This window comes from Acanthochromis polyacanthus, chromosome 23 (assembly GCF_021347895.1).
Source record: "Acanthochromis polyacanthus isolate Apoly-LR-REF ecotype Palm Island chromosome 23, KAUST_Apoly_ChrSc, whole genome shotgun sequence".
Lineage (NCBI taxonomy): Eukaryota > Metazoa > Chordata > Actinopteri > Pomacentridae > Acanthochromis > Acanthochromis polyacanthus.
The window spans coordinates 11,250,202-11,266,600 of NC_067135.1; the positions used below are offsets into that span (position 1 = coordinate 11,250,202).

The 16,399-nt window shown below is 38.6% G+C and overlaps 1 protein-coding gene across 7 annotated transcripts in view; it reads left to right on the plus strand.

Moving 5' to 3' along the window:
* The window catches only part of LOC110962602 (adhesion G protein-coupled receptor L3-like), a 266,798-nt gene that overhangs the window by 190,724 nt on the left and 59,675 nt on the right, over nt 1–16,399 (plus strand). For all 7 annotated transcript variants that reach the window (XM_051943682.1, XM_051943683.1, XM_051943678.1 and 4 more), the window contains 3 exons: nt 5,605–5,788; nt 12,734–12,856; nt 16,076–16,281. In XM_051943682.1, the coding sequence (XP_051799642.1) occupies nt 5,605–5,788; nt 12,734–12,856; nt 16,076–16,281 (513 nt within the window). The remainder of the gene's footprint in view (nt 1–5,604; nt 5,789–12,733; nt 12,857–16,075; nt 16,282–16,399) is intronic.

Consider the following 16,399-nt stretch of genomic DNA (forward strand, 5'->3'; position numbering starts at 1 on the left):
CTCCAAAGAAATATGCTCGTGGGTATCAGAATTGTTCTGCTGAAACGGTATATTCCAGGATTCATGAGGTCCAGAACTTGCATAAAAAGGCTTTTTGGTTGTGTTTATTGCCACTCGGGTTGAACTAAATACACCCATTAACCTCCGGGGCCCCATGAAATAGCTTTGAGGTGGTTTTTTTTTCTGCGATTTGATGTCTTTTTCCATTAAATTTTGGGTCAGGGCAGGATTTTAAAAGTGGGGCAGGGGTGTTTGATTCAAGAGTTCAAACATGGGTCAGATGAGGACTGCTAAACGGTCACTTTCTACATGAGGAAACGCTCGTGTTCTACATGGCGGAAGGAAATGCTGGGTTGATGACAGGCAATGTTTCCTTTTGAGTGCACATAAAGGTGCCAATGGTGTTTTTTCAGACACCAAAGTGCTACTAAGCTTTTCTTTTTTTTTGGTATAGTGTTATGCTGGATCAACACAAAATCTACAATGGCATTTTATTGGATTGAAATATTATATGTGCCCTTAGGTGCTCTGCGATCTGTCAGCAAAAAGATTTTGACACTTAAAAGGAAGAGAGGGTGATGGCTTTCATACAAAAACATGACATTTAAAACCCACCATGTCACCACTGGGCATTCACAACGTGGATGATTTTAATGTTTTCAGATAAGTTAATGGATTCCTCTTCTTGGTCTGAGAAAATTTGCAGACTGGTCCGTCATTTTGACAGGAAAGCATGTTTTTCAGCTTAATATGTGTCCTGAAAGAAATAGTCAGACATAAGATGCAGAGACTTTGGAAAATACTGATAAGTTTAATATAATATATGAATATATTAACTTATAATATTAAGTTAACTTTAGCAACAATGTCACATAACTTAGCATAAAAACTAGAAACCAAAGAAAACCACTTGCTAGACTTTGTTCAAAGGTAGCAAAATTTATCATCTGTGAAGTTCATTGTCTCATATTTTCTTATTTCATGCTAAGCTTGAACTGTGTCAAGCAAAGGGAGCATGCTTAAAATTCACTGTGTGTGATATTTTCTTTATCTGAGCTAAAGATACACTGTTTTACGTAAGGTTAGCATCTCTATAATTAGTTTTTTCCGTCATATTTTGGATGCTGTGTCAATGTAAACCGTGCTAAGCAAAGTTAGCATCTCTGATATTCATTATTTCTTCTATTTTCTGAAACCATTTGCAAAAAAAACTGTGTGATGCAAAGTTAGCATTGCTAAAATGCATTGTCTAATATTTTCTTAATCCATGCTAAGAAAAGAAAAACTGTGCCAAGTATATTTTCTTAGTTCATGTTAAGCTAAGCTAACCAGCTGCTCGAGCTTCTTATTTACTATTTATCTTTATCTAATTATACTTTTCATATGTGACAGTTAATTTCCAAGTTTTGCCTCCCAAAAATTGCACTATACAGTAAAACTGCTTTATCAGGTACCTTTTAGGATAAACATATTTACCCGCTGGAATATGTTTGCTTGTGATGCATCATAAGCGCGTTATATTGCTGTACTGTTCCTCCTTTCCAGCCAACTGGTTATATATTTGATCTGACACGGCATCTCCCTGGAAACCCAGAAAACTGAGGAAAAGCTTCAGATATGTTGTGAAAGGGTCATATTTTGATACAAAGTGTGCAATTTTCCAAAACCTAACCACATAACTTTGATGCATGAACTTATGAAGAGCAACCAAAATTGGAACAAGTGAAATAAAGCTCTGTCGGGTTACAATTTTCTTTTCAGACTGTGTGCAAGAAAACTAACCAGTATTTCCCAGAAATGTCAAAGCATTTTCTTTTCCCAAAATTTTGACGCTCTGGAGTTACGGATATTGGTAGACAACTGCAAAAGCTCTATAAGAAGGAGGACAGGACTTTGACTTGTTTGGAATAAATACAGTAAAAAGACATTTAATTCAATGTGACATCAAACTGAAATGAAATTGTTGATATCTGCCAGTTTAGAGAACCGTTTCGATGGACGACATTCTGATAAAGGATCTGTCTCCTAACAGGAAATCCCTTTTGGGTTCGACTTTTTAACACAGTTCTCCTGCAGCTTGTTCAGACTGCAGCACCATACAACCTGGTGTTTGCTGCACCTCATTTGAACAGATTAGGTGTTTGTTTCATCAGGAAAGCAGACTGTCAGTCACCTGCCTTCCAACATGAAGACAATATTCTTTTTTGTGTCATAATTTCATTTTCTGGTTTAAATGAAGCCAAATTGGCATGCCATATGCATATAAATAAGCATAATGACTCATTTGTGTCACAGTGATTTGGTTATCTGTTGCAAGTCCAAATTATGCGCCGTGAGTCAATGTCAGCTTTATTGCTTTTCTTCTGCTGATCTTATAAATGCCTGAAGGACTAGTGTGAAAACCGATCTTTATTCCAATATTAATTTTTGATGCACCCTGTATGCTTGACTCATGGTTGTATATTCACTCTTGTTTATCAATTATCCATCGCATATCCCCCCCATCAACACCACCTCGCCAACTTTCTGACGCTTCCCTCAGGCTTCCTGGTGCACAGTTCTTCCCCCTTGTCCTCCTTTATGCTCTGCATGTGAAAAAGCCAGCTTCTTATTTTCGCGAGTCCATCAATCCCTTTCCCCCCCCCGGAAGAACCATTATTTCAGTGTTTTAAGAAATGCTGAAAGAAAATCTCGCAGTGGTGAACAAAGAAGGGAAAAAAAATGTCAGCACCTGAAGAAAAGGAGCTCCGTAATTGAGAGTGAATCAACCACTGCCTCTAGCTGAATGTCAAAAGGTGTGATTGGAGATTGGCTGCAGATAATGAATAATTACATCAAAGTTGCCTGTGTGTGTGCGTGTCTGTCTGTGTGTGTGTGTGTGATTCGTGCATGCGACTTTGTGTATGTTCCTGCATGCGAGCAGGTGCAGAGGTGTGTGCTGGGTGTTGCGTCAGGCTGTATATGTGTGTGGCTTGTCAGGGTGTGGGTGGCTTAGCTAATGTGTGCAGGGTATGTTTTGAATGGGGAAAAGCCAGCTGGTGCTGTTTGAAAAGCCAAAGCCAGCGAGTTCAATACAATCAGTCCTCAATCTCCTCCCGCGATCACAGCAACTCGGAAGCAAACATGCAACTTAATATTTTAAGGTACCGTGGAGGGAGAAGGGGGGCGGGGCGTGTAAAGCCAGGTTTTATTTCCTCCCCAAACTCGAGCGCATGACTTCTTTTATCGCCTTTAGCTTTATCCGTCACACTAAAACTCTTATTCCCTCTCATAATCCGTTGATCAAACAGGGGGATCTAAGTAAAGTTCAGAAAGCAGGTTCTGTGGCCTGTCAGTTTTTACATGCACCATGGCTGCACACCCAAAAATGCATTCCTGTGGGGAAAAAAAGGTGATAATTTGGTAGCAAGATTGCAAAATGTATGCTTTAATGTTCAAACCCTTTTTTAAAAACTTTGACAAATCCATGTAAATTAATTACTTTTTTCCTGATGCAAGTACTCAAACAATGTCATTTTTCAGCACAAAAAAGAGGCAAAGAACAAACTATGATTTGTAAAAAAGAAATAAAGCTAAGACTATATATTTTATTACAGTCAATATGTAAATGTATTTGATTTGTATAATTTCACTTTTTTTTTTTCACATTTTCTGTAGTATAACAAAACAGGAAAATCTTTAAATGATTATCATACTATTTTTAAATACATTAAAAACATTTTTAAAAATCTTTCATATATCGACAAATATTTGCAAAATATAAATACTGAACAACTGTAATTTTATGACACTTTTAAAAACCATATTTGTGAAAATATATATTGTTTAATAAGCATTATGTAAAGTTTTGACCTTTTTTATTTATATCAACATGTAATTTCCTTCTGCGGGTTTGTTAGTTATCTGCAATTTTATTAAAATAAACATTGGAAATCTGTAAATTATTTGCTAAATATCTGCTTAATTATTTTCAGTTTTCAAAATACATATTATTTCTTTCAAATCACAGCAAATATCTGAAAAAAATAAATTTACAAGTGATTTAAGTCCACTTAAACAGTGTAATTTTACAGTATCGCATTGGTAAAGAACAAGCTACTATTATAAAAATATCTTTTATTTCAATAATATATACGGTTTGACCAATTTTTAACAGTCAACATGTATTGTTGAGGATTTTACAGGATTGCATCTGTAGTTTAACAAAACAGGGAAGTTCACAGTAAATTAATAATTCTTTTTTTTATGTATAATTTTCTTTAAAATATCCATAAAATAACTATATGTTTAATTATTTAAAATAGTTTAAAAATAATGTGGTTTTTGGGGTGAAATGTTGTAAAAAAAATCATATTACTGCATTTAAAAATCCAAATTTTAATCTGGACATTATTTGCAGTTTGAACCTGTTTGTTTATTTATTTTTTTGGTTAACATGTCAGCACTTTTTCCTGTAATTTTACAAATTATTAAGTTTTGTTTTGTTTATTTTAAAAGAACCAATTTTGAAATATAATTATCAAAATGTTACACTTAAAATCTGTTCATATTTTTTTCATTTTTTACAGTGCATGTCCTGGATGCCACATGTGTATCCACTAGCATTTTAGGAAGAGCAAAGACAGTATCAGCATTAGAATATTTTTTTCCAGATCCATGATTTCCTCAGTGGAGCGTGTAAATGTTACTGTTATTAGCAGAGCAGGAAATTTTCCTAAAAATGATGTATTGAACCACCTGCTGTACTGTAATGGCTTCAAAACTGCCTCGTTTCCGGGGGCAGTCAGGCTCGTTTTGCTCTTTGGAGCACTGGGAATGAATCGCTCTGCTTGACCAATTAGTATTCCATTCATAAATCTTGCCATTGGCATTTTTAAATCTTTAATGGCTCTTAATTTTTCATCTTGTCTTGAGGATGTTCTTGTTTCCGAGTTGCTTACTCGCTCCAGTATTGTTGTGGGGAGATTAAAGAAGGCATAATAGTCATTCAATGCTATTAATATGCAGGGGAGATCTGAGGTGAACGGCTACAGATAGTTGCTACCAGCAAACACCTTTTACATCCATTAGAATGTCTGTGTTGTGTTATTTTTTTTTTTGTAGTGTGTATTGGGATTGTCTGCATGGAAGAACATTTATCACACCAATTAAAGACTCTAGCCTCAAGTCATGTAAGAATTGGCCTCTAGTTTAGTCTAGCATTGCCTCTGATTCATTTACATGATTAATTCTTCTGCTAGATAAAAGGAAATGGCAACAAAAGCAAGCTAACAACATATCCAGTGTCATTACACATTCAGGTGTTGCTGCTACTAGTTGGCAATCCATGTCCAAAAGCATAACTTGTACACGAATTGGAAAAAAAGTATCATGAAATTGCTCAATAGAAGGATGATTATGAAATTTTCTGTTTGAATGAAATAGAGAAAACGCTTCATGCTTCTTCCCTGCACAATCCCACAGGATTGTGTGATTTGTTTTTCAGCACTGAACTCTCTTTGATCTTTCTTCACTCATACCATTTACCAAATCACCATGTCAAACAACAGCAGTCCCAGGCCAGCTTAGTTTCTTCTCACTAAATCGATGATTTGGACTCCCCAGGCCATGGTGGAGACCGTCAACAATTTGCTCCAGCCTCAGGCCCAGGCAGCGTGGAGGGAGCTGAGCACCGGCGAGCAGCTGAGGGCCGCCACCATGCTGCTGGACACGGTGGAGCAGGGCGCCTTCGTCCTGGCCGATAACCTGCTCAAGACGGACATCGTGCAAGAAAACACCGACAATATCCGTAAGTACAGATCAGACATTTTACTCTGCACGTCTTTGACTGCAACATCAGCTTGCAGTGCATCAGAAGAATTTCAAATATCCCCTCCAGACATCTTTGAAATATATACAGTTCAGCCCAAAATGATTCACATACATGCCAAATCGTGATTTATAGTAAATTTTTATTTGATCAGTAGGTTTCTTCTGGCTGGAAATGACATAAGTAAGAAAGGATGGTGATGCATTGTGTTAGAAAAGCTAATGATGTATATTTTTAATATTATTGAAAATACCATGATTACAGTTATTCATACACTTTGCTAGTTAACAGTAGCAAAGCCTTTAATTGCTACTACATCAGTAAAACTTTCTAAGAATCTTTCTGCATGTTTCCACTGGTATTTTGGATGATCTTCAAGTCTTTGAGTTTAGAAGGCTGGTCCACCAAGATAATGCCATTTTCCTAGATAATACACTCTTCAAGTATTGCAGATTAGCCCGACTACCAGTTGCATTTCTGTGTTGACAAGCAGAAAACACTGAATATTAAAGAGGCACCATGACAAAATCTTCTCTGCTGCCTTATGACCTCTGGCCAGTCCATTAATGTTACAAAATGGTGGGATAAACTACAGCAGGTACTTATTTCCCTGTAGCATAGGAAACAGATGTATTTGCAGCTTGTTTCACATGGCAGCATGTAAATGAAGAAATGGGCTTAGCTTCCTGCTAATACTGACTTTCTGTCCATCTTAAACTTTGGTTCTGGACATCTGAGTTTTTAATCATTTCATTTTTACCAAATCCAGTGAAGCCCAAGGCCAAGTTTTTCTGCAGTCTGTCAAGTGTTTTTCCTCCAGAATCTTAATGTAATCCTGTTTTCTTACGATGATGTTTACTTTGACAAGGTTGCCTGACCCACTGACTGAGAAACCCTCAAAGTGTCTCATTCATGCCATCAAATAGGTCCTTGAGGATGGTATTCATAGGCTTTAATGCTTCTCCTTTATTTGTCAAATGAAAGCCACATCTCGTTTTCCAAACCGCTCCATTTTCATGTCATCTGGCCACAGAACTGCTCGTCAACAGCTTTTTTCTTTGTCCAGGTGAATTCTTGCAAACGGTAGGGGAGCTTTTGTGTCATAAAGAAGTGGAGTTTGATTGTGCACTGCACTGTGGCCACTGGTACTTGAAAACACTTGGATACGGCTTTTTAGCCTTTCCCTGTCTTGTGAGCAACTTCAATTCACGATTCTGCTCCGGGAGAGAGAGTTGCAAGCTCACTAAGCTCTTTGATTTCAGCCATGACTTGCAAGCAGGTGACGAGAAAACTCCTGCATCAGCTGTTCTCAGTTTGTAGTTAGTGCGCTCTGGAACAGAGGAGGAATGAGCAGGACCATGCAGGATGGTATAAGTGCTTGCAGTTTCTCAAAAATTGGTAACAATTTCAATCACATTTCCAGCTTGAAGAAGCCTATTGGTTGAATTAACACTCACTTTTATTCGAAGTTTGGCATGACTTTTGGCCTAAATACACTGTCTGGCCAAAAAGCACAAATAATTGCCACCTGGATTTAACTAAGCAAATAGATAAGAGCCTTCCATTGGATAATTACTGCAGTGATGAATATGTTTCAGCTAGCAAAAACTTATTTAACCCTCGCTGATGCAGTGAGGAGCTTCTTATTTCTTAAACAACCATGTTTGAAGACATGCCCCGTGGTCATAGAAAGGACGGTAATCTGTCTCAGAAGTGTCAAACTATTGGCCTGCATCAACCAAAGAAAGCAACTAAGGACATTTCTGAAACTACTAAAATGAGGTTAAGAACCATCCAACGCATTAGTAAAATCTGAAGGGTAGTGGAGAACCATCATCTTAGAGGAACAAATGTGGTCGGTCTTGTGATCTGAGGAGTCTGTTTTTACCCTGTTCCAAAGCGATGGGAGCATCAGGGTAAGAAGAGAGGCAGATGAAGTGAGGCACTCATCATTCCCCCCAAGCTTGTGGGGGTTAGAGTTATGATCTGGGGTTGATCAGGTTCAGCAACATGATGTTCCCAAAGAATGAGGTCAGCTGACTGTCGGAATGCACTGAATGACCAGGTCTTCCCATCACTGGAGTTGTTCTTCCCTTATAGCACGGCATGCTCCAAGATGATGATGCAAGGATTCACGGGGCTCAAGTTGTAAATGAGTGGATCAGGGAGCATGACACGTCATTTTCACACGTAGATTGTCCTCCATAGAGTCCAGACCTCAGCCCCATTGAGAATCTTTGGGATGTGCTGGAGAAGACTTTGCATAATGTTCCAATTCTCCCATCATCAATTTAAGATCTTGGTGAAAAATAAATGCATCTCTGGATAGAAATAAATGCCGTGCCATTGCAGAAGCTTATCGAAACGATGCCACAGCGAATATGTACCACACTCAAAATGTACCACACTCAAAGCTAAAGGCAGTCCAACAAAATATTAGAGTGTGCGACTTTTTTTTTGGCTGGACAGAGTGTATGAAATATCATGTCTGGAAGGATAATTTATTCCTTATATGATTTTTCTCATGGACTTATTACAGGACTGAATATTGCGTTTCATAATGGTGACCCACTTAGTCCAATGAAAGTCACTCACTTGGCAGAAACATTGTGTGTGACACCATTTTATTAACTTTTTGGATCGGTGTGCGTCATATGATACTGCAATACTGAGTATAGTCACCACATAGAAATGTTTCCCACTTTTTCCACAAAAAGTAGAATTACCCAGTTAAGATGTCTGATATTGTCTCTTCATTGAAAAATCCAGATTATTTAAATGTGCAAATGATTCACAATTCAAAGTACGACATAAAAGTTGTCTGAAAAGCCCAAGTTGATTCAAATTTCCACATCACAGCTGTGTAAGTTGCATACAGGAGCATGATTTGCCTTTCAAAAAATCACAAAACCGTCTCTCAGGAAAAGTATTAAAGACAGGAGAAAGTTTTTCACCATTCAGCTGCTGGATGTAAAAAGCAGTGTCAAACTATTCATGTGAGGTACCTGTAATCAAAACACATTTCTGAGTGGAGGAGGTTTCTGGATATCTGGATTTCTGTTTTATTGTTTCAGCGATGAAAGCGATGAAAATTGTACGCCAGCAAGCAAATTACATTTAAATTTCATCGCCTTTGTTTGCACGAATAAACCAGCTTGGACAGAATTATCTTCTCAAGCTGCTCAGAAACAGATTATTAGCTCCTCTGGAAGACTCAGCGTTGCCAATTATGATAGACAATTATAAGATAAATTTAAATAGCTGGATGTTTGCTGCTGCAGTTTGCTTTTGGTGTTTCTTCGTGTGCATGTAAAAGCATCTCAGCTTTTTTTTTTTTAAAACTGGTCCTGCTTTTTTGTGCTGGGGTTACAAAGTTCACCATGCAGCTATTGATCCAGGGTACTGTGGTATCGACAGCCGAGCTCTCAAGGCGGTGGATCAAGTGTGAAGGTCACTGGAGTAATGCTTCTTTTCTTGCAGAAGGTTAAGTCTGGCAGCGGCGCTTCTGGCTCGATGCTAGTCGGCTGTAAATCGACAATTATCTCAAATGACTGTGTTTATATTTGTGTCAGTTATTAGCCAGAATTAACCACTAGTCGTGCAGATCAGGGGGATCAGTGCTCATTATTCAGAGCATAAATACCGAGCGAGCACAGATAATGGAACTTCTGTCACTCCTGTTTTCCCCCCAGTGGGGTAATTCCAAGCTGAGTTGTTGAAATTTAGAATGAATAAATCTGCACTTTGCACTGAGAAGCAAGTAAATTAAATGTATTTTTTTTTGCAGCTTGTTGGGGCAAAGGGTGGGATTAGGAGAAAATAATGTCATGATGCATCGCCCTCTTCTCTCCTTTTTTTTTTACCAACTTCCTGCTGCCATGGCAACCTAAAAATATAGGTCTGCCGACTTAAAAGGAAGCGAGCGTAAGGAGAATTAATAAAATGGGTTTTATTGTATCTGGCACACAATTCATCTGGGTATTAAGGAGATTCTGGGCTCGTTTGGAGAGAGAGGGGGAAATGAGACGACGCGAGTGAGATTTTATAGCTCATAGTGGTAGTCTGGTTAATTATGTGCTGGTGACATGTTTACTAGGCCTTATCTCTCGGTTTCCTCGGCTTATTTTTGCCGCCAGTTGTCTCCCACAATCCCTCATGACACGCAGGGTAGTTAAATGACGACAGGGAGGCCCTTTTAAACATCACTGCGATCACTGCGGCAGCTAATTATTGATCCCTCACTTGAATGTTTCGTGTGTCGCAGGTGTTGTACATCTTTTGCTTTCAAGTGAGCCACCAGTAAGCCTCGTTCCAATTTTAGGCCCGAGCCCGTAATGAGATCTATTCTCCTCGCTTTCAAAGACGGATATTTCCTCAGCTATTGTGTCTGTGTTTGTGTTTACAGTGCATGTGCTTTGTCTGTGCTTCACTCTCAGCATGATAATCTTATGAACAGATTTCTCCCGATTAGCGTGTTATTTAAACCAGCTTTGAAGGTATAGCCTTTGGGGTCCAACAACTCCTATGGCATCAAAGAAATTCCCCAAAGCCCGTCGTAAGCTGTTTCACACAACCACACGGAAAAAAAAGAGAGCAGCAGAGAGCGGGAGAAGAAAAATGCTTCCTTTATTCAAAAGGCAGGCTTGGAATCCAGGGAATGGAGAGCTATCTGGGGTATTGTCTTTGCTAAGTTGAATAGGAATGTTTCAAACCCCCTCTGGCCTTTACAAAAGCACAGGAGAATGTTAATACAAAAGATTTTTTTTAAGAGAACCGATGGGAAGCCTTGGTATGAGAACAGATACAAAGGGAGGATTAAATGTGCCCTCTCCGTAGCTTTTCGTTGACACTAACCTTTATCAAAGTCAGATGTGTCACAGTCCACCAGCATCAGATCATCAGCTGAATGCGTTATCAGGCTTAATTAAGTTTCTGTTTCTTACACTTGATCAAGTTGTGTCTCAAGTTGAGATTTTCCGCTGCAGAACAATCCATCAGCTCCTTTTGGTAATGCTCTAGTAATAGCAATTATGTAGTATAACTGTCAGTGAAAGTGGACATGTTTGGTCATGGTGCATCTTTAAGAGGCAAAAAACCTCAAATTTAGTCAGGATTTCATCATTTACTGACCAAGACTCTGCTCTTTGATGGAGCTCTCAATAATCCCTTGCAGAACTGATTCAACATCAATAAAAATGTGATATGACTACTAGAATTTTACATTAATACCACTTATGGGCCATCTGTGTGTGAATGGGTGAATGTGACGTATCATGTAAAGCGCTTTGGATAAAAGTGCTATATAAATACAACCATTTACCATTTTACCATTTATGTACAGCACAAATAGTTAGTGGCTGAGGAGGCTCAACAATGAAAGTGTTGCTGCAGGTTCTAATAGCTGCACTTATTTTTGGCACTCAAAATGGAAATTAATACTTATGTAATTTTATCGTTTTTAGCTGTCAATAGAAATGGAAAACAAAATCTACACATTTATCACTCCTATATATATGTGTGTGTGTGTGTGTATATCTTTTATATATATATATATATATATATAAAAGATATCGAATTTTCTTTCAAGTAACAACAAAGAGCTATGAAATAATTATGTTTTGCTGACTTAACTACACTTAAAAACAAAACTGTAATTTATCAATTAAAATTTGCAAAATAAATCTGATTTTTGATTTAGGTTTGACCACCTGTAATTTAACAAAGCTGTTAAAATCTGTAAATTTACAGTAAACTGCATAAAAAATACAGTTGAAATTGTTAAATTGTATAATTTTTACACTGTATTTAAGGACGAAGCAGATTTTATGCAGTCTTGTTAATATATTTGTTGAGATAAGCCATACAGTAGTGGCTAAAAAGTGTCATCCTTTAGCATTACAGCACGTATTATGTCCCTACTTGTCTACTTACATCTACAGTTTGAATTAATCCATCCAGCTTTTTTAGGATTTTGACATTTGTTCAACTTCTTTCCTATATTTCCACCTTGGCTCCATCTCAGTGCTTTGGGAGTTAAACTGACATTTAGGAATTCCTAGACGTCACATAGGTCAGCGGTACTTGAGATTACAGCACATTGGCCTACTTTAATAAATTGAATTGTATCATGCCATAATAACTTTGATCAAATGAGCTTTTTATTTCAGCCCGAGCTCCTATCAGCAGCTCATTTTCCTCTGCTGTATGACACTGGAATCTTTGAACCATAAATTAGGAGCTCGCTTCAGACACAACAGCTGTTGAGCTGCTGCAGAAAGCTCATCTTTTCCGTCGCTGGTCTTTATCTTCCCCTCGCATCTCTGTCGCTCTGCTCTGCACAAGGATTCCTTGAAATGAAATCAGCCTTTATTTTTACAGTTCAAGAGAAGACGCTGTTACCTGGACACTTGATAAGCACTTATAGAAGGACACTAACTTTGAGAGCTGAGAGAGAAACCGTTCTTTGAAGCAAGTCGAGAAAGGATTTGTGATATTTAATGCTCCTTGGAGATGCAGTGATTAATCAGTCACTGCATGAAGAAGGCTGCATCTGAAGTTTACTCGGGGTTGTTACCAATGATAGCATGTTGTGACTGTAGCTTAAACAGTCGAGGAATAATAAGAAGTTGTCAGTTTCTTTGTAAAAAAAATACCCAGACTTGTATTGGTGGCTTTTATCGGATGCAAAAACATACCAAATGTGATTATCTACAATCAAAAACAGGCTCCCAGGAGCTTTTTTCAAAACATTACTTGATTTTAGTTGCAAAAAAAATACCAATTTAGTGCTGTGTAAACACAGACATTTGCTTTTTTTTATGTCTTGCAAACCCAGAAATTCAGACTCGATGTCCTTGCTTGTAGCTGCAGCCCCCCCGTCTTTATCATGAACTGTTGGATTTGATTTGTTCTGTTTGTACACAGAGCTGGAGGTCGCCAGGATGAGCACCGACGGGAATCTGCCTGATCTGAAGTTCCCGCAAACCGGAGGACAAGGGAACTCCATCCACCTGTCAGCGAACACGCTAAAGCAGCACGGAAGAAACGGTAACAAGTCAAACCTTTCCAATCTGTTTTTATTGGCCCCTTTATTGTTGCTGCAAAGTGTGACTGCGCCTTCGCTCGGCATGTTATTCAGAGTTGCGATGAATTAAACTGGCAAAATGTGACAATGGGAATATTGTGTTGCGTGAAAAACTTTCCGGCACAGAAGATCTACTGTAATTTATCAAGAACTCACATTTCACTTGAAGGCATGTTGGTTTTGTAGGAATTTTATTACAGATGCTTGTGAATAGCTTTCAATTCGAGACTTGAATCCTTTGTTGATCTACATATAAAGCACTTGCTGCCTTCAAATAGGGCCTCAGCTCCGGAATTAGTGACATTCAAGCACCACCTCGAAACTGTAAATGAGACAGTTAGACACAATACGTATCTTCGGAAGCAATGCAGCCCCATCTTTTAGACGTTTATTATCAGCTCATGCAAATCGGAATAGGCTCAAGCTGTGCCCGGTGTCTTGCAGCTGGATGACTGAAACCTGTGTCCAGCCAGGCCTGGGTGCATCATTATAGCAGGGTGGCCGATGTTTCCCACCCGTCATCCAGCGCCACGGCACCCAAATTGTTTTCTTTTCATTTGATTGAGTGATCTCGGTCACAACAGGAGGGATCTTTTCTTTCATATCGGTGCTCCGAAGTGAGCCGGCAGGAGGGGAAAAGGGACGAGGAGGAGAATTATTAACTGGGAGAAATGCTTCCACAATTTTTTGGAAGCTGAATTAAACAGTTTGTTGATGGAGGAAAAAGGTTTCATCTTTATTTCTTTTTGTTGGAACTATGCTGGCAGCCTTGACACGTGTCTCCTTTTTGACAGTGATTCTTGTGTTAACAAGGTTTCAACTGAGTGATTATTTGCAGTGTTGTTTTTGGTGCTATTTCCAGTATTTTTCTTGCATTCCTCAAACCCAATAGTCCAATCTGTAAGCTGTAAGCTGCTTCTTCCACAGATATAAGAAAATAAAACCAAACTGAAATTGTCACATACCTTTCATGCTGCACCGTGTTGACTAGAATTTGTGGACATTGTATACATAGTTTGTGTACTTTGTAGAGCTGAGGCTTCATACAATGATATTTAATAGTCTGAGGAAGACTATCTCCTGTGTCAACACTTTAACCTCCCCTGAATAAAATAAAGTCAACAAAGAAGTGGGTTTGGGAAGGTGCTTGCAGTCAGTGCTGCAGTTACCATCCGTCAGTGGCTTCTAGCTTACAATAGTTTAGAAGAAGACGCTGGCAACATGAGCCCATTACTTTTAATAAATTCATTTTCCTAACTCGAACCATAAACACTGTTTATTGTCCCGGACTCCCTAATATGATGCGATATGATACATTTTATTGTCCCCATGGGGAAATTTGTCTTGAATTCAATTGCTGCATGTGTAGAATGGCCTCTGTAGCACATCACAAGCCCAGATAGTGCATATTTCATCTGTTACATCTCACGCTTGAAGCCGATTTTCCAGTCCAAACCGATCATTTCAAGAACTCAGATGTAGTATGGCAGGAAGTCTGCACATTCTCAGTCTTTCAGGTCATCTCTGTTTGGTTCTTGAAGACATTCCTTCCATCATTCAAAAAGTTTCTTCAATTCTAGTCCTAGATATATCTCTCAGTACCTCCAAGAACCAAAAAGACAAGTTCAGTTGTCTTCTACTGAAGCTCTTGCTTTGAAAGTTACTTCTTCCGATCAGTGCCCGACCTCACAATCACATTCTGGTGGCTCAATGGAAACAGATCTTGTATGGAGTGATTTTCCTATCCTTAATTGAGAGAAAAGAGAATTATTTTTGACTTTTATGTTCAAATTTTGTTTGCTATTTCCCTCAAATAGCTCCTGATTTGATGCAAATCTGCTCTGCTCCTGCTCAGCTGTTTGCACTCAGATATACTGTTGATTGCATAAATGTCTTGTTTTTTTATTATTATTTGAATACATCTCTTTGCACAGAAATTGCATCTGCACGCTTGTGAAACTGCTGCTCTTAGATTTGTGTTCTTATTTAATACATATAATACTAACTAAGGAGTTCCTGATTTGGATCAGTTCAAATCTGATCCAAGTCATTTAATATATATATACTTTTTGCTGATACTATTATCCTACATAATGCACACTTAAAATGTTTTAGATTTCTGGAGCACTTAGTGCTACTCTTTAGCACTATAGCGACCACAAGAGGCAAACGTTTCCATGTTTGCAAGCAGAGAGCATTGTGGCAGTTCAGCTAGTTAAGGAGCACCGTGACAGAGACTTGAATGAGGCTGTCTGAGTTAAGGAAAAACAAAACAAAGTAAATCTAAACTGTGTTGCAGTAAGATGGAGATCCTACATCTCAGTAGGACATCCAACATCTGTTTTTGCATTTTTCCGCACACTTCTGCAACAGATGTAGACAAAGAATTGGACAAAACTTTTTGTTGATACTGGTCACTTTAAAATTGTGGTGTTTGGCCCAGTTATCCTTTTAAGGATCGTACTGAAGACAGCCCTAATAGTCGGCCCTTTGACTTCGTGTCTCCTCATTAGAAGATAGAATTAAGCCAGGTATGTCTCTTATGACATGAATTTGGTTTTGAACTTTAACACTCTTTGTGCTATGGATACTAACCGTAGCTGAAGCAGCCAATTCCTCAGGTCTATGCTATATGCAGCTTTCATAGTAAAAACAGGCACTGTAAATACACAAAATAGTTTATATATTAGCAATAAAAATCAGACATGAAAACTAGGGAAGTACATATAATAGCCATGGTAGGCAGGAGTGGATGAAGCTGGTTAGTAGCTGCTCATGTAGAAGACTTTAAGAAGTAAAATGAGTGCACCTGCAGGGAGCAACCATTTCATTGGTAGCTGATTTTCTATTGATTGGTGGATCCTGACAGGGTTGTTTCACAGAGATCAGAGTGTGAGAGCACAAATCTGAGAACAGTAGTTTCGCGAGTGGGCAGACGTAATATCTGATGTCTATAAACTTGACATTTTTAACCCTGAACAGCTTTTGCAGAAGCACAACAGATGTGCACCTGAGCAGAAACTATCTGGGTAAAAAGAGAGAAAAATGACTCCACAATCCTGCAGCCAGGTTCTAAAAATCTTGTGGAAAGGCTTCTCAAAAGACTGGATGCTGTTATAGCAGCGTTTTTTTCTTCAAATTGTCACTTGGGTAAGTCTTTTCCCATAATTGTCTCCTTGCAGGTGAAATCCGAATAGCGTTTGTCCTGTACAAACACATCGGGGTCTACCTGTCGACGGAGAACGCCAGCATGAAGCTGGGCAGCGAAGCCATGGCTACCAATTACTCCGTCATTGTCAACTCTCCAGTTATCACAGCTGCCATCAACAAGGACTCGAACAAAGTCTACCTCTCTGACCCAGTCATTTTCACCATCAGACATCTACAGGTAATTCTTTTGTCTGGACGTTTGTGTATCCGAGAGATGTGTGTCCATTCGGCTTTGATGTTAGTGCCTCTGCATCTAATGTGCTCGTTGTCTCTTTCTCTTTGTTTACACAGAAATA